The following is an 18,353-nucleotide window of genomic DNA, read 5'->3' as shown; positions in this document are numbered from 1 at the left end:
TTCTTTAGCAAAACCAAACCGGCTATCCTCCGCCCGCTTCTCATGCTGTACTTACCTCAATGACGAAACCGGCTTCCTCCAAATCACGGCGTGGCCTCACAAGCTGGACGCCCTGGGATGCACGCCGTGATTAGAGTAAGCCGGTTTCATCATTGCTGAGGTAAGTACAGAGGAGCTGCGGGCGGAGTATCGCCGGTCCAGGTTTGCTAAAGAAAAAGGTATTTAAAAAAAGCTGCAATGTAAAGTTTAATGAATGAAAGTGCCGCTGTTTTTAATAGTATTTTTAAAAACCAGGCACTCGTTCATTAAACTTTACATTCACTTTAAAAAAAAAAATTCAATCCTTTTGGGACAGAAAGAGAGCAGCTTTATAGTACTTGTATATTTTTAACCAAATAATTGCTTTGTTATTGGTACATTTGGTTTGCTACTGCGAATTTCTCTGCATTTCTAAAATAATCCACTGGAACAAAACAGATTTAAACACCCTTTCATTATGCATTTTAAATGAACAATTACATTTAGCATTGCAAAACGATCTTGTATCATTTTTTAATAAAGTTTGTAATCCAATGGACACACAAAAAAAATAAAAATGCCAGAATGGGGTTGGGGGAAGGTTCCATAAATTAATTGGTATCTGCAAAATAAAAAATAAAATAAAAAAAAGAGGGGACATGAGGGAATTAAAAAGTCTCTTGTTTAAGTGTATAACACTTTCACACAGATTCTGATGAACAGGTAATGAAAAGCACTTACAAATGAGGGACGATACGTCTGAGTATGAAAATAAGATTTTTCTCTGAAAACACATTTTTTGGCACAGATTAAAAAAAATGTATGTTGTGGGGATTTGATTTCTTTAAAGTCAGTATTATATATATTTATATATATATAATATATATTATATATACTTATATACACACACCCATGGAGTCCTATAATATCCAAGAAAGGAAAATAGATCTCCCTTTTGTATGATTTTCCCATGTAAACTGTACATCCCAAATGAAAAAAAAAAAAAGCGATGAGTCAGCCCAGCAGGTCAGACTGGCTGTAAGAAATCCAGAAGCAGGAAGATCAGCTGACAGAATCCAGGTCTTTACTCAAGCGTCTCTAATTTGCGCTGCTCATACTATAGCCCAATATTCACAAGTCCTGCTAGTTAGTCCACCAGCAACAGATACTGTACGTTAGACATTTCTACATCACAGCATGTCGCTCAAAGAAAAAAATAAAAAAATTGCTGTACAAGAGTCAGAGTCACTAATTTAGTGCAAAGGCAGGTTCAGCTTCATAAAAAAATAAACACAACAAGCACACAAATAGTAACCATCTTGGAATATTCCACAATTTAGGGTGTGGGATCCCTCGCGCCCCCTTTTTTGCCACTTCACTTCTGGCCTTCTGTGTGCACCAGGCTGTGGATAAGCAACATGTAAACATCCAGGGTAGAAGCACAGCCCTACCCCAATGGGAGTTGAACATCATCTCCCTTACTCTCCATCATTAAGCAAAATCCGTATTCTGGTTTAGGTCCAGTCTTTGATAAATCAGCAATACACAAGTTCATACTGATGCAATGACGATCATTAGATGAGGAGAGATATTAGAGATGCTGGCCAGTAAGTCCGGGGCTAGACGTGACAGATGATTTTCAGAAAATTCACAGGGTGGGAAGATTTGCAGGACATATGCAGGCTGCAAGAACAGAAGAAAACAAAACAGGTAAATTAATTTACTGCCAGTTATTTTATAGTCCAAGTAAGATCCTACCTTAAAGGGGCATATAAATGGTCCTAACTTTAAAGGGACAGTAAACCCCAAAAATGTCTCATGATTTGGATAGAACATTCAATTTTAAACAACTTTCCAATTTACTTCTATCAAATTTGCTTCATTCTCTTGTTTTCCTTTGCTGAAGGAACATCATTGCACTACTGGCAGCTAGATGAACGTATCTAGTTAGCCAATCACTAGACAAATATATACAGGCACCAATCAGCAGCTAGCTCCCATTAGTGTAGGATGTGTGGATATTCTTTTTCAACAAGGGATACCAAGAGAACGAAGCACATTTGAAAATAGAAGTTAATCTAAAAATGTCATCCTCTATCTGAATGATGCAAGTTTAATTTTGACTTTCCTATCCCTTAAATGCATTATTTTTGCAAACAAAAATATGTATTCGTAAGACAAAATCGTACTCTATTTCTTGCTAAACATGGGATCTTACATTAGCTGAGCCTCCTAAGCATGCAGCCAGATCTATAGCCCATCCATACAGCTTCTGATTACACATGCTGCCCCCATGGGAAAGGAAAGCTTCAGCATGGGTTGTTTTATTTATTTTGCTACAACAGCATTTCATTTTTATCATGGAAGTGCTTAAAGAATATATTAACAGTATCTCCTGTTAACCAAATACAAAGAAGGATATATTGGACAAATACGTATTTGCTTAATTTAATCATTAATCCTCAGTAATGTGAAAAGTTCATATAATATTTAGCAAATAGCTAGGCAGATGGCAAACTGCATGCTAAAAACAACTAGATTTATCAGATTAGCTAATTAAATTAAACCACTGCTAGAAACAAACAAAAAATCAGATTGTATAAAAGGGACAATTTATTTTATTCATTTTTTAACATCAAAACTTTCCAATTTACTATTTGCGCCATTTCCTGGGTATCCTTTGTTGAAAAACATACTTGGGTAGACTCAGGAGCAGCAATGCACTACTGAGAGTTAGCTGGTGATTGGTGGCTCCATAAATATGCCTCGTCATTGGCTAACCCAATGTGTTCATCTAGCTCCCAGTAGTGTATATCTGCTCCTTCAAAGGTTATCAAGATAATCAAACAAACTTGATAAAATAAATAAATTGGATGGAAAGTTGTTTAAAATGATATGCTCTATCTGAATTATGGAAAATGTAGGGGTTTTATGTCCCTTTAAAGATGTCCACCAACATGATCCAAAACGTAGTTCATCACAATGCATAAACAAAAGGAGACTCCATGAAGGAGGGGTAAACCTCGCAATAAAAACTTCTATACTGCACTAACATAAGGAGCTGGTCAGGATTTCTTGATTTTTCACGTTTTTGTAAACAGACCGTTATTTTGTAAATACAACAAACTTCCAAATAGTTCATACATCTCAAAAGCAAATCAGTGTTATTCTATCAATTAGGTTTGGAAGACCTAAAGTCCTTAAAAAAACGTGTATTTTGCAACGTAAAAAAAAAAAAAGGTAAATGTCACAAATGAAAACACAAGAATGGAGAAATAAGTAATGCTTGTGTTACAAAAATTTATGAGACAAGCTACCGTTGAGAAAGGGTGCACAAAGTCACCCTTTTAAAGTGATTGTAAACTTTAACAAACTAAAGCCCAGTATCAAATAATACTCGGGGCACTTTAATTAAAGTTTACAAAGACACTTATTTTTTTTTAAATAAGTTCACCATAATGCAAATGTAAGTATTTTAAAAAAATAAGTGTCTTTGTAAACTTTAATGAATTAAAGCCCAGTATCAAATAACACTCTAAAAAACAGGGGCACTTTAATTCATTAAAGTTTAGAACTCTTTCCATTTATGAAGAAAAGATGCTTATTTTTTAAAATACTTACATTTGCATAATGGTAAACTTAACGCTGATCCACTGCCTGCATCTGCTGCTTTCTTTAGCAGATCGATGATGAATCCTGCAAACTAGTTTGTCCTCCTCCGGCTGGAAATAATTTAGAGTTAAAGTAAACTTAACGCTAATCCTCCGCCCACATCATCTGCTTTCTTTAGCATAAGGATGACTAATCCGGCTTCCTCCAACCGTCGCCAAAGGGGGCACACAACGATTGGAGGAAAAGAAAGCAGATGATGTGGGCGGAGGATTAGCGTTAAGTTTACTTTAACTCTAAATGATTTCCAGCCAGAGGAGGACAAACTAGTTTGCATTTTGGATATAACCAGCAGAGCACTATTACAGGGATACTCATAATAAAGAGGCTTCTTTATTCCCACAAACTACAGTAGTATAGGTTTTAAAATATAGTTCCCATTTGCTGTCAGTCTTCAGTGTGCAAAAAGCACAGCATATCAGTAGTACCTGATTAGATCCAGGGTTGGGCACATTGATGATTCCAGCTGCTTGCTTTGCCTGTAGATACGTGATGAACGCAGCTTTTAGTGATTCAGTCTGACTTATAACATCCTCCTGATCACGGCCACAAGGAAGTGCGAGTAACAAACAATAGTCACTTTCCACCTACGAAGAAAAGAAGTTTATATGTCTGAAACTCTGATTATTATAAAACTCTACTACATTCTCACTATAAGCAGTCACTAGGATTGTTATTATCATCCCCAAATCAGTGACTTGAAGAGACAGTAAACACCCTGTAATTACAAGACATTTCTGTTGTGCTGCTATAGAAGAACATATCAGCCAAGTCTTAACACTTTAAAAACAAATCAACATTCTTTTTACGGCAATTATTTTTCAATAGCTAAACTCCAACCACCATTTGCCTTATTTGGAGGATACAATCTGGGCTTTAGTCTACAGACAACAAGGCTAGTCACTGTCATAAAGTTAGTATAAAGTACTTTTTTTTGTAGTTATCAGTTAAAGCCAATTAGTGAAATATATGTAGCAGGATTAGCCGTGGGAAATCAGCAGGGTGCTTAAGCTACTGCTCTGAGAATTAAAAATTGTTCAGTTTTCAGAGCTAAAGTTGTTTCATTTCGCGTAACTAAAGATTTTATATAAAAATCTCAAGGTGTTTATTTTCCCTTTAACAGTCAGCAAATGTATTGAAGAAAATGTTTTTATATTTTCTATAGTTATTGCCAGAACTGCCTTGACAATCAATAGTCCTATAATGTCAGTGATGTAGGATACAAATCCAGAAAACATAAATTATGCTTACCTGATAATTTAATTTCCATCTGTATGAGGAGAGTCCACTGCTTCATTCCTTACTTGTGGGAATACAGAACCTGGCCACCAGGAGGAGGCAAAGACACCCAAGCCAAAGGCTTAAAATACCTCCCCCACTCCCCGCACCCCCCAGTAATTATGTCGAGGGAACAAGGAAAGGAAAACGGGTAGGGGCCGTGGACTCTCCTCATACAGATGGAAATTAAATTCAGGTAAGCATAATTTATGTTTTTCATCTTGTGGGAAACTTATACACAAGCTCTATAGAACATTGAATGAAAAACGGGAGGGTAAAAAGATAGGCGGACCCTATTCTGAGGGCACCCCAGCCTGCAAAACCTTTCTCCCAAAAGTTGCTTCAGCCGAAGCAAAACACGTCGAATTTGTAAAACTTGGAAAAAGTATGTGAGGAGGACCAGGTAGCTGCCCTACAAATCTGCTCCATAGAGGCCTCATTTTTGAAGGCCCAAGAAGAAGCCACAGCTCTAGTTGAATGAGCCGTAATCCTCTGGAGGCGGCTTATGTCCCGCTGTTTCATATGCTAAGCGGATACGCTCCTCAACCAAAAAGATAGGGAAGTGGCAGAAGCCTACTGCCCTCTGCGCTTCCCAGAATAGACAACAAACAATGCCGAAGTCCGTCTAAAATCCTTTGTAGCCTAAAGGTAGAATTTCAAAGCTCAAACCACATCCGAATTATGAAGTAATCATTCCTTCGAAAGAAGAAGGATTAGGACACAAGGAAGGAACCACGATCTCCTGATTGATGTTACGATAAGACACCACCTTAGGGAGGAAACCCAACCCAGTGCAAAGAACAACCTTATAAGCATGAAAAACTAGGTAAGGAGGCTCACATTGCAAGGCCGCCATCTCAGAGACTCTGTGTGCCAAAGCAATAGCCAGTAGAAAAAGAACCTTCCAAGACAATAACTTAATGTCAACCGAATGCATGGGTTCAAATGTAGCCCTCTGCAAAATCTTAAGAACCAAATTTAAACAAAAGGAGGAGCACAATGTCTAAACACAGGTCTGATTCTGGACAGAGCCTGAACAAAAGACTGAATATCAGGAAGCTCAGCAAGCCTCTTGTGTAGTAACACAGATAGCACCAAAATCGGTCCGTTTAAGGAACTAACGGTAAGTCCCTTCTCCAAGCCGTCCTGAAGAAAGGAAAGAATCATGTATACCTTGACCTTATGCCAGGGGAATCCACGTTTTTTACACCAGAATAAGTAGGTCCTCCACACCTTATGATAGATGCGACGGGTGACTGGCTTTCTAGCTTGAATGACAGTATCAATCACTCTTAGAAAAACTTCTCTTGGCTAGGACTAGGCTTTCAATCTCCACGCAGTAAGCATCCGAGAATACAGATTTTGATGAACAAAGGGACCCTGTTCCACCTGCGACAAGGTAACCTTTATGGAGGAGATGACGACATCCCCACCAGGTCCGCAAACCACATCCTTCGAAGTCACGATAGAGCAATTAGAATAGTCGAAGCTTGCTCCTGCTTGATGCGGGCCACTACCCGAGGTAGAAGTGGTAACGGAGGAAACATGTAAACTAGGTTAAACCCCCAGGGCACTGCTAAGGCATCTAATCCGTTCTGCCTGAGGATCCCTGGACCTCAACCAATATCTGGGTAGCTTGGCATTGAGTCTGGACGCCATGAGATCTCTCTCCGGCATCCCCCATCTGTTGCAAATCTCCACAAACACCTCGGAATGGAGAGACCATTCCCCCGGATGAAATGATTGCCTGCAGAGAAAGTCCGCTTCCCAGTTGTCCACACCCGGAATGTGGATCACTGACAGCAAGCAGCTGTGGGCCTCTGCCCATTACAGAATCTGAGATACTTCCCTCATAGCTAGGGAGCTTCTCGCCCCCCCCCCCCCCCAACTGATGGTTGATGTAAGCAACCGAGGTAATGTTGTCTAATTGAAATCTGAGAAACTGGGACGAACCCAGGAGAAGCCAAGCCTTTAGAGCATTGAAGATCGCACAAAGTTCCAAAATGTTAATCGGGAGAAGAGATTCCTCTCGAGTCCACCGACCCAGTGCCCTCCTGGCATCCCAAACAGCTCCCCATCCTGATAGACTTGCGTTTGTAGTCACAATCTCCCAGGATGATCTCAAGAAGGATGTCCCCTGGGACAGGAGATCTGGACAGAGCCACCAAGATAGCGATTCTCTCGACTGGTTGTCCAGAGAAAATCTGTTGAGAAAAATCTGAGTGATCGCCGTTCCATTGCCTCAACGTGCACAGTTGAAGAGGCCCGAGGTGGAACCTGGCAAATGGAATGATAGCTATACTGGACACCATGAGCCCAATCACCTCCATACACCAGGCCACAGATGGCCTTAAGGAGGTCTGGAGGGCAAGACAATTGGAAGTAATTTTGCAACGTATCTGGTCTGTAAGGAATATCTTCATGGGCATGGAATCTATTATCGTACCCAGGAACTCCACTCTGATACTAAGAACCAGAGAACTCTTTCCTAAGTTTAACTTCCATCCATGAGATTGAAGAAGTAGCAGAGCTCTTAAATGATCTTCTGCCAGCCGGAGCTTGAAACAGGATGTTGCCCAAGTATGGAGCTACTGCAATACCCCTGGATCTTGCCACTGCAAGCAGAGCCCCTAGAACCTTCATAAAGACTCTTGGGGCAGTAGCCAGACCAAATGGGAGAGCCACAAACTGGAAGTGTTGGTCCAGAAAGGTGAATCTTAAGAACTTGAAGTGATCCTTGTGTATTGGCACATGAAGGTAAGCATCCTTCAAGTCTATCATAGTCATGAACTGTCCCTCTTGAACTAAGGGCAGAAACAACCTTATAGGCTCCATCTTAAACAATGGCACTGACAGAAACTTGTTTAACCACTTTAGGTCTAGAATAGTGCGAAACATACCCTCCTTCTTTGGGATCCCCCGAAAGAAAGGGACAAAAATTAGGACCCTGTCCTTTAGGTTTGTTCTTCTTATCCTGTGGTAAGAAGGCACCCTTGCCCCCAGTGACCGTGGATATGAGTGGTCCAGTCCTGGACCGAAAATAACCTTTCCCTTAAATGGAAGGGAAAGCAATCTAGATTTTGAAGTCATGTCAGCAGACCAAGACTTCAGCCACAGAGCCCTACGGGCCAGAACAGAATAGCCTGATGTCTTGGCATTCAAGCGAATAATCTGCATGTTTGCATCGCAAATAAGCGAACTAGCTACCCTCAAGCCTTAATTAATTCGTAGATCTCATCGAGGGGAGTTTCCACCTCGATCATCTCTGATAGAGAGTCACACCAATAGGTAGCGGCACCAACCACCGCAGTAACCGCCGCTGCAGGCTGAACTAAAATCCCCGTGTGCTGAAACATCTTTCTTAACAGAGCTTCTAACTTCTTATCTATGGGTTTCTTAAACGATGAACGATCCTCAAGCGGGATAGTGGTGCGCTTAGCAAGCGTGGAGATAGCTCCATCCATCCTAGGGACAGACCCCCACAACTCTAATTGGGAGTCAGGAACCGGGAACAATTCTTTAAAGGAAGAAGGGGAAAAGAGGATCAGAGTGGATCAGAGTCTTTCCCATTTATTCTTAAAGGGACACTAAACCCAAATTTTTTTCTTTCACGATTCAGATAGAGCATGACATTTTAAGCAACTTTCTAATTTACTCCTATTATCAAATGTTCTTCATTCTCTTGGTATCTTCATTTGAAATGCAAGAATGTAAGTTTAGATGCCAGCCCATTTTTGGTGAACAACCTGGGTTGTTCTTACCGATTGGTGGATAAATTCATTCACAAATAAAAAAGTTCTGTCAAGCGTTCTAAACCAAAAAAAGCTTAGATACATTCTTTTACAAATAAAGATAGCAAGAGAACTAAGAAAAATTAATAGGAGTAAATTAGAAAGTTGCTTAAAATTGCATGCTCTATCTGAATCACAAAAGAAAAAATTTGGGTTCAGTGTCCCTTTAATAATATTTGCCATCTTAATGGGAACCAGGAAAGTTTGTGGCACTACCCTTTCTTTGTAAACCTCATCAAGCTTAAGAATAGAAGGTTCCTCCGGAGGCTTAGAGGCAGCCAATTCTGACCCAGAAAAAGCCTACTCTGAAGTATCAGAGGCGTCTTCATCAGCGGATAATCTAGTGTCAGATAAATCCAGCAAGTTTGTAGATGACCCCTGGGAAGAATAACAGTATTTAACCTTTCGCTTGCGCTTAGCAAGGCGAGGTAAAGCACTAAAGGCCGCAAATACTGCCGTTTGCAACTGTTCAGAAAAATTAGTTGTGCGATGGGGAGCTGCATGTGTAATCAGAGATTATTGCAGCGAACGCACCTCGCGGGACAGGGACCACTCAGAGGTGGACGGCTCAGTAGTACTAAACATCTTAGTCTTTTTAGATATAACTACTTTATCAAGGCATGTGGAACATAGTTGAGCAGGTGGATATACTGTAGCCTCCTCACAATAAAAACAGGTATTAGCTCTTGGTAAAGAGGGAGTACCCTCTAACGCATCAGAGTCCTCCATAGCTTGCGCTCCTAAACTGGACTATAGAAAAAGTAAATGGCACCTTTATACCCCCAATGGCCGGGGCACTCGCCACCTCCTATGACCCAGGCCCCACAGAGAAACCGCTTCTTCTCCTGTAAACCGCACGGTCAGGCAAGAGGAAGTGAATGAGGCCACACCCGGTCTCATTGAATGCCATGCAGGACCACCCTGCTGCAGGAAGAAAAGCGCACCAAACTGACAGGCTGCACAGTTATCCAAAATGAAACTAAAACCTGAATGTTCCCACATCTGCCAGACCCTCATCTTACACGTCACAGCATAAAACATAATAAAGCAAATTATGTATAAATCCCCCGTTGAATAATCCCCTCCTGGAGATATTAACCCTTGATTTCATACAGATAAAGGAGTCACACTGTGACCCTGTCTTCTTACCTTATCATATGATATAAAATGAAACGATCTTACCGAATCATTGCCGTGAAACAGCCACACAGTCTCTCAAGTTTGACAGTCTTGTAGCATCGCACCTGACATGGACTTGAGTGATAGAAGCAGTCAGTGAAACTCGTCAACACTGATTGCTTAGGAGTTGTTAATACGACTCTGGATGGTATCGCAGAAAGACTCTCCCTGCATCTTCAGACCCTAACATTCGTCAATGCTTTCACTGAAAGGCTGAAAAGACTACTTAAAACTCCAGTCCCATAGCAAAGAGTACTACCCTCTATAAGAGACTACTCCGATTCTTCCGACACTTCTCCGCCATCCTCCTGTGACAAAAGGCAAAGAATAACTGGGGGATGAGGGGAGTGGGTGAGGTATTTAAGCCTTTGGCTGGGGTGTCTTTGCCTCCTCCTTTTGGCCAGGTTCTGTATTCCCACAAGGAATTAAGCCGTGGACTCTCCTTATATTAAAGGGACAGTCTAGTCCAAAATAAACGTTCATGAATCAGATAGGGCATGCAATTTTAAACAATTTTCCAATTTACTTTTATCATCAATTTTGCTTTGTTCTTTTGGTATTCTTAGTTGAAAGCTTAACCTAGGAGGTTCATATGCTAATTTCTTAGACCTTGAAGGCCACCTCTTTTCAGAATGCATTTTAACAGTTTTTCACCACTAGAGGGTGTTAGTTCATGTGTTTTATATAACGCTGTGTTCATACACGTGAAGTTATCTGGGAGCCAGCACTGATTGGCTAAACTGCAAGTCTGTCAAAAGAACTGAAATAAAGGGGCAGTTTGCAGAGGCTTAGATACAAGATAATCACAGAGGTAAAAGGTATATTTATATAACTGTGTTGGTTATGCAAAACTGGGGAATGGGTAATAAAGGGATTATCTATCTATCTTTTAAAACAATAAAAATTCTGGTGTAGACTGTCCCTTTAAGATGGAAAGAATATTTTGCTCTCTTAGTTCAAAGTGAAGCTTTGAGTAAGTGTGACAGTGTCATTACAGAACATCAGACAAATATTTAAAAGCTAAACAATTTAAGCACAGCACCATATCCTTATAACAAACGTATCCAGAGAGCACTTATGTTCAGGTAAATTAAAGGGACATGAAACCCACATTTCTTCTTTCATGATTTAGAAAGAGCATGCAATTTTAAACAACTTCCTAATTTACTTTGATTCTCTAATTTGCTTCATTCACTTTATATCCTTTGCTGAAAACCATATCTAGATAGGCTCAGTAGCTGCTGATTGGTTGTTGCACATAGATGCCTTGTGTGATTGGCTCACACATGTGCATTGCTATTTCTTCAACAAAGGATATCTAAAAAATTAAGCAAATTGATAATAGAAGTAAATTGGAATGTTAATTAAAATTTTATTCTCTACCTGAATCATGAAAGAAAAATGATGGGTTTAGTGTCCCTTTAACTCTTCTTTATTTTAGTGCCAGATCCATATACAGTGACATTTCAAGCTGCGCTAAGCCTTTAATCATGCATGATTAAGGGCTCAGTGCAGCCCAAAACATCAATGCAGCCCAAAACATCATTGTATATGGATCTGTCACTAAAATAAAGAAGAGTTAATTCACCTAAACAGAAGTGCTGTTTTCATATGAAGTTAATATTTAAAAAGTTACCCATACTAACCCTAGGGCAACAATAGTTGTATTACCTAGTAAAATATGCAACATCTTAGGAAGTACTAACAGAAAACAAAAATAGTCAGCTCTGGATACTTATTATATATCAAAAGTTACCAATTAAATTTTAAATTTGTGAGCCAGCAACATGCAATTTAGGGGCAAGACATAATTGTCTGTATTAATATTTATTAATAATCCATTCATAATAAATAAAAAAAACAATTAAAAAAGGCCAGCAGTAAAATTCTACGAGTCATCTAAATGGAGTCTGGGATTTGTCTCTCTCTGTTGCATATGATGTAGGAATTTAGTTTACTTTTGCGTTTCTTAATTGGATATTTAATGAGTATTAAATGGACACAGCGAGAACTGAAATACTAAAGTGGATTATCATTTTGGATAAAAGCATTTTATGACTTTTACCGTGCATAGATACACAGAACATATCAATATATATGCCCTGAGCACCCACTTTCCGCTATGCTTGCTCAGAAAGCTATCGGCAGTAGTAACTTTTTATCTCCAAACGTCACTTACTAATAGGTGACCTTTAACTATTTGTTTCAGTGCCCTCTAGGCAGCCAAGAAGTAAACGCTCCTACAATGTGTAAGCATCACTCACCATCATTCTCCGAGCAACACCTTCCAGCTGAGTGGCTTCCAGCCTCATGCGCTGGGCGATTCTCAGAGGAGGGCCTCCTTCTGGTGCCGGCAAGGAACGGTGTGCAAGGACATTGTTTCCGGACACAAAATGCAACTGCACAGCAGCTGTGTCATTCTTCAGTGCCAAGAGGCCTTGCCAAACAATAGGGTATTTCTGGAAAAGAGCAAACTCTAGAGCTTAAAATGTGTCTCTTGCTTTACATTGAAACTAAGCAAACAGGACAAGTTACATTTTCTGCTTCATTGAGGCTTATACTCACTGTCAACAGCTGTACCATATCAACTGGTCGCTGAGGTGGGTCTTGCTTAGGATGAATTTCTGTCCGAGACAGTGAGCTTGTGCTTGTAGTAGATGACATAAACACAGACTGCTTCTGGACTGCTGGGGTTTGATGGGAGGCAGACAGCTCCTGTTTAAGACTGATTGCTACTGGTGATGGATAGGAGGTTTGAGATGCGTCTGCAGGGGTTCTCTGAAGATGCTGGATATGTGACTCTATTTGCCCTGGATGCCTATTAAGTGCTGCATGTTGAGTCGGTTCAGGAATGGATGCCTGCTGTACCTTGGACTCTTGGCTTACTTGTGGAGTTTTGCTGCGCACTGGTGCATTTGGATGCGGATGTTCATTATCAGGGCCAACCTAAAACATGAGATTAAAAATGAAAATTATTACTTTGTTATAAAAAAAAGAATGATAATAAAAATTAGGACTTTTCAACTTCTGTTAACATACTTTGTTCTCTTGGTATCCTTTGTTGAAAAGCATACCTAGGTAGGCTCAGGAGCAGCAATGCACTAATTGAGACGCCTGGTGGCTACACATGTGACTTGTCATTGGTTCACCATGTGTTCAGCTAGCTCCCAGTAGTGCATTGCTGCTCTGCATCTGACTTTAAACTGTGTTTACCCTCTTTTCACGGGTTTAACACAGTTATATGCAAACAATAGGAAAATTAGTTAAAGGGACAGTGAAGACAAAATTAAACTTTCAACATGCAATTTTATACAACTTTTCAATTGACTTCAATTGTTATTTGCTTCATTCCCTTGGTATCCTTTGTTGAAGAGTAAATCTAGGTAGGCTGATAGTACCTTAGGAATGTGCACATGCAATTTAGCAGCCCATGGCAGCAGCGTTTGGAACTGCATATAACATTGCTATAGACATTGTTGCAAACACTGCTGTCAGATGGCTAAAGACACGTGCAAGCTCCTAAACTCACCTTGGATTAATCTGTAACAGAGGATAGCAAGGAACCAAGCAAAATTTATATTAGAAGTAAATTAGAAAGTTATTTAAAAACATAATTTATGCTTACCAGATAAATTTATTTCCTTCCAGATAGGGAGAGTCCACGGCTTCATATATTACTGTTGGGAAATACAACACCTGGCCACTAGGAGGAGGCAAAGACACCACAGCCAAAGGCTTAAATATCCTTCCCACTTCCTCATTACCTAGTCATTCTGCCGAGGGAACAAGGAAAAGTAGGAGAAACATTAGGGTAATAAAGGTGCCAGAAGAATAAAATAAATAATAGGGGACAGTCTATAGACAAGAAAAAACGGGCGAGAGCATCCAGAGGGAAAGGAATTTATCCGGTAAGCATAAATTATGTTTTCCTTCCTAAGATTAGGAGAGTCCATGGCTTCATTCCTTACTGTTGGGAAAACTATACCCAAGCTCCAGAGGACACTGAATGAATAACGGGAGGGAACAAAAAGGAAGAGGCGGACCCTATTCTGAGGGAACCACAGCCTGCAAAACTTTTCTCTAGAAAGTTGCTTCAGCCGAGCAAAAACAACAAACAAAGAGGAAGAATGTCTAAACTCCATAGTAGCCTGAAGATAGAACTTCAAGGCGCGAACCACATATAAATTGTGAAGTAAGCGTTCCTTCGATGAAGAAGGATAAGGACACAAGAAAGGAACAACAATGTCCTGATGGATGTTGCGATCTGACACAACCTTAGGAAGAAAACCTAATTTAGTATGTATAACTGCCTTATCTGCATGAAAAATCAGATAAGGGAGCTCACATTGAAAAGCAGAGATCTCAGAAACTCTGCGCGCAGAGGCAATAGCCAATAAAAAGTGAACCTTCCAAGATAACAATTTAATGTCAACGGAATACAGAGGCTCAAACGAAACCTGTTGCAAAACCCGAAGCACAAGATTTAGGCTCCAAGGAGGAGCCCCAGATCTAAACACAGGTCTGATCCTAATCAGAGCCTTAACAAAGGACTGCACGTCTGTAAGCTCAGCCAATCTCTTGTGCAATAAAACCGACAGGGCTGAAATCTGTCCCCTCAGGGAACTCGCAGAAAGGCCCTTCTCCAGCCCATCTTGGAGAAAAGATAAGATCCTGGCAACCTTAACTCTGTGCCAGGAAAAGCCACGCTCTTCACACCAGAATAAGTAGGTCCTCCACACCTTGTGGTAGAAACGTAGAGTAACTGGTTTACGAGCTTGAATAAGAGTATCAATGACACTCTCAGAGAAACCTCTCTTGGCTAAGACTAAGCGTTCAATTTCCATGCAGTCAGCCTCAGAGAATCTAGATTTTGATGAACAAATGGACCTTGTATCAGCAGGTCTCTGCGACATGGTAACTTCCACGGAGGAGATGAAGATATCCCCACTAGATCCGCTAACCACGTCCTTTGCAGCCACGATGGAGCAATCAGGATTACTCATACCCGCTCCTGCTTGATGCGGGCCACCACTCAAGGAAGAAGTGGTAATGGAGGAAAAAGATATGAGAGTTTGAACCTCCAGGGCACTGCTAGTGCATCTATTAGATCCGCTTGGGGATCCCTCGACCTCGACCCGTACCTAGGTAGCTTGGTATTGAGACGGGACGCCATGCAATCTATCTCCGGCGTCCCCCACTTGCTGCATATCTCTGCAAACACCTCGGGATGGAGAGACCATTCCCCTGGATGGAAGGATTGCCTGCAGAGAAAATCTGCCTCCCAGTTGTCCACACCCGGAATGTGGATCGCTGCAGCGAACAGCTGTGGGCATCCGCCCACTCCAGAATCTGAGATACTTCCTTCATCGCCAAGGAACTTCTCGTTCCCCCCTGATGGTTGATGTAAGCCACCAAGTTTATATTGTCTGATTGGAATCAGATAAAATGGGATGAACCCAGAAGTGGCCAAGCCTTCAAGGCCTTGAAGATTGCCTGTAGTTCCAAAATATTGATCGGGAGGGAGGACTCCTCCTGAGTCGACAACCCCTGTGCCTTCCTGGCACCCCAAGCCGCTCCCCATCCGTATAGGCTTGCGTCCATAGTCACAATCTCCCAAGATGGTCTTAAGAAGCATGTCCCAAGGGACAGATGATCTGGACAGAGCAACCAAGAGAGCGATTTTCTCGACCGGCTGTCTAATACAATCTGTTGAGACAGATCTGAATAATCGCCGTTCCACTGCCTCAGCATGCACAGTTGTAAAGGTCTGAAATGGAACCTGGCAAAAGGAATGATGTCCATGCCTTTCTACGGTTACCCGAGGCAATGGTGCCTTTCTACCGCAAGATAAGAACAAGTCTAAGGGATGACAATCTTCTAATTTTCGTTTCTTTCACTCTGACAAATCCCAATGACAAAAATATAAAATAAATACATTTTTATTTTAGAAAACTGCACCTTTATACTGCCAATGGCTGGGGCACTCACCACCTCCTAGACGCAGACAGTTAACAGAGGAAACGCCATCCTCAGGTTCAAGTCTCAGCCGGAATGGAGGAAATGAACATAGACCACCCCTGGTCACATGGAGTGCAAGACAGTACTTCCCTTGTTATTACAAGTAATAGGAGCTGTGCAACACTTTCAAAAACGAAAATGAAACTTAAAAGTGAAACCTGTTTGTTACAGCCAAAAACAGAGTTTATCAGCCCAGGAAAAAAATCACACAAAGCAGCATGTAAATAATTAATACACTGATTAATTAACCCCAACTGTTCAATATACCCCTTTAAGAGGATATTAACCCTTGATCATATCAAGGTATAAAGGAGCCACACTTATGTATAAAAATTGGATCCTGGCGGTAAGATTGTTTCATGCTGTGGAACAGAACACAGCCTTTCAAGTGTGACAGTCTTATAGCAGCGCTCCTGACATGGACTTGAGTGAGATAAAGCAGGCAGTGAAACTCGTCAACACTGATTGATTAGAAGCTGTTAGCAGTAGTCTGGAAGGTTTCGCAGAAAAACTTTCCCTGCATCTCCGGACTCTAACTTTCATCAATACTCTCACTGAGAGGTTGACATGACTACTTAAAACTCCATTCCTATCTCGAAGGACAGATACCCTTTTTCAGGACTCTCCGAATCTTCTGACACTTCTCTGCCACCTCCTAACGTGACAAAAGGCAAAGAATGACTAGGTTAATGAGGAAGTGGGAGGGATATTTAATGCTTTGGCTGGGGTGTCTTTGCCGCCTCCTGGTGGCCAGGTGAAGTATTTCCCAACAGTAAGGAATGAAGCCGTGGACTCTCCCTATCTTAGGAAGGAAATGTCATGCTCTGTACAATCCATGCAAGTTTAATTTTGACTTTACTGTCCCTTTAAAGAACTTTCAAATTGACTTCTGTTATCAGATTTGCTTTGTTCTTTTGGTATGCTGAAGTAGGCTCAGGAGCATCCTCGTGTCTTGAGCACTATATGGTAGAGTTTGCAGCAATATCTGTAACAATGTTATAAATATAGTGCTAGGTACACATGCTCTAGAAACTACCTAGGTACACTCGGATGAAAAAGATAACAAGAGAACATGGTAAAGTTGATAAAATAAGAGAGCTTTAAAGTTTTTTCCTAAATTGTATTGTCTCTCTGAATAAGACTTTCATGTCCTTTTTAAAAAATGTCTGTCACTCTAATAAAACAGCAGCGTTTAAAAAGTTTTTGCCTGGAAAGCACAGAGTAAAGGTTGTTCACATATAACTGAATACATTAGTAACATTTGTACGCTGCCTACTAAGGCTTGTTGGCTTACAGATTTTTCCCAACTAATACTCAGCCTTTATCAGAAAGTTCCTTAAAGGGACAGTCAAGTCCAAAATAAACTTTCATGATTCAGATAGGGCATGTAATTTTAAACAACTTTCTAATTTACTTTTATCACCAATTTTGCTTTGTTCTCTTGGTATTCTTAGTTAGAATCTAAACCTAGGTAGGCTCATATGCTTATTTCATAGACTTTGAAGGCCGCCTCTATCTGAATGCATTTTGACAGTTCTTCACCACTAGAGGGCATTAGTTCATGTGTGTCATATAGATAACATTGTGCTCACACACGTGAAGTTACCTAGGAGTGAGCACTGATTGCCTAAAATGCAAGTCTGTCAAAAGAACTGAAATAAGGGGGCAGTAATGTATTATTAATAATGTAATGTATTATTATAACCATGTTGGCTATACAAAACTGGGGAATAGGTAATAAAGGGATTATCTATCTTTTTAAACAACAAAAATTCTGGTGTTAACTGTCTCTGAGACAATAAGCACTAGTGGGATTTACACTACAGATACAGCTGTATTGGTTTCAAATTTAAAAGTAAACATTTTGAGATTGTAATAAAAATGATGTTAATTCTTTTTGTGTGATACAGACAGAGCATACAGTTATTAAAATGTTTCCAATTTACTTCTATTATCAAATTTGCTCCGTTCCCATGATATTCTGTGTTGAAGAGACACCTAGGTAGGCATGATCATCTGGAGCAATCAATGGCAGGAACTAAAGCTGCCATCTAGTGCTCTTGAAAATAGATAACATTTTTCAAAATTGCTGCTGTATAGTGCTCCAGAAATAGGCCGACTCCTAAGCATACAGTAAGTCCCTGCTTTTCAACAAAAGACATCAAAAGAACAAAGAAAAAATGATAATAGAAGTAAATTAGAAAGTTGTTTAATATCACATGCTCTAGCTGAATCGTGAATTAAAAAAATGGGGGTTTCATATCCATTTTTTATTTTGTTCTATTTCCCTGAAAAATGCTGGCTTTTCAATTCCCTTGAGTTTCTATAAACTGGAGTGTTATTTCTAAACCAAGATTTCCCTAATGTATTATTTTCTGCTGAAGATATTTAGGGTCTGAT

The 18,353-nt window shown here is 40.3% G+C and overlaps 1 protein-coding gene across 2 annotated transcripts in view; it reads right to left on the bottom strand.

Annotated features, from left to right (window-relative positions):
• Positions 1-474: 474 nt before the first annotated feature.
• The window catches only part of SPEN (spen family transcriptional repressor), a 109,773-nt gene continuing 91,894 nt past the window's right edge, over positions 475-18,353 (bottom strand). For both annotated transcript variants that reach the window (XM_053690247.1, XM_053690248.1), the window contains 4 exons: positions 12,501-12,881; positions 12,200-12,394; positions 4,116-4,274; positions 475-1,701 (listed from right to left, as the gene is read on the bottom strand). In XM_053690247.1, the coding sequence (XP_053546222.1) occupies positions 1,570-1,701; positions 4,116-4,274; positions 12,200-12,394; positions 12,501-12,881 (867 nt within the window). In that variant the 3' untranslated portion in view covers positions 475-1,569. The remainder of the gene's footprint in view (positions 1,702-4,115; positions 4,275-12,199; positions 12,395-12,500; positions 12,882-18,353) is intronic.

This window comes from Bombina bombina, chromosome 8, assembly GCF_027579735.1.
Source record: "Bombina bombina isolate aBomBom1 chromosome 8, aBomBom1.pri, whole genome shotgun sequence".
In the NCBI taxonomy this organism is placed as follows: Eukaryota; Metazoa; Chordata; class Amphibia; order Anura; family Bombinatoridae; genus Bombina; species Bombina bombina.
The sequence above is the reverse complement of the archived record's forward strand: the minus strand, read 5'-3'. Positions and strand labels throughout refer to the sequence as shown.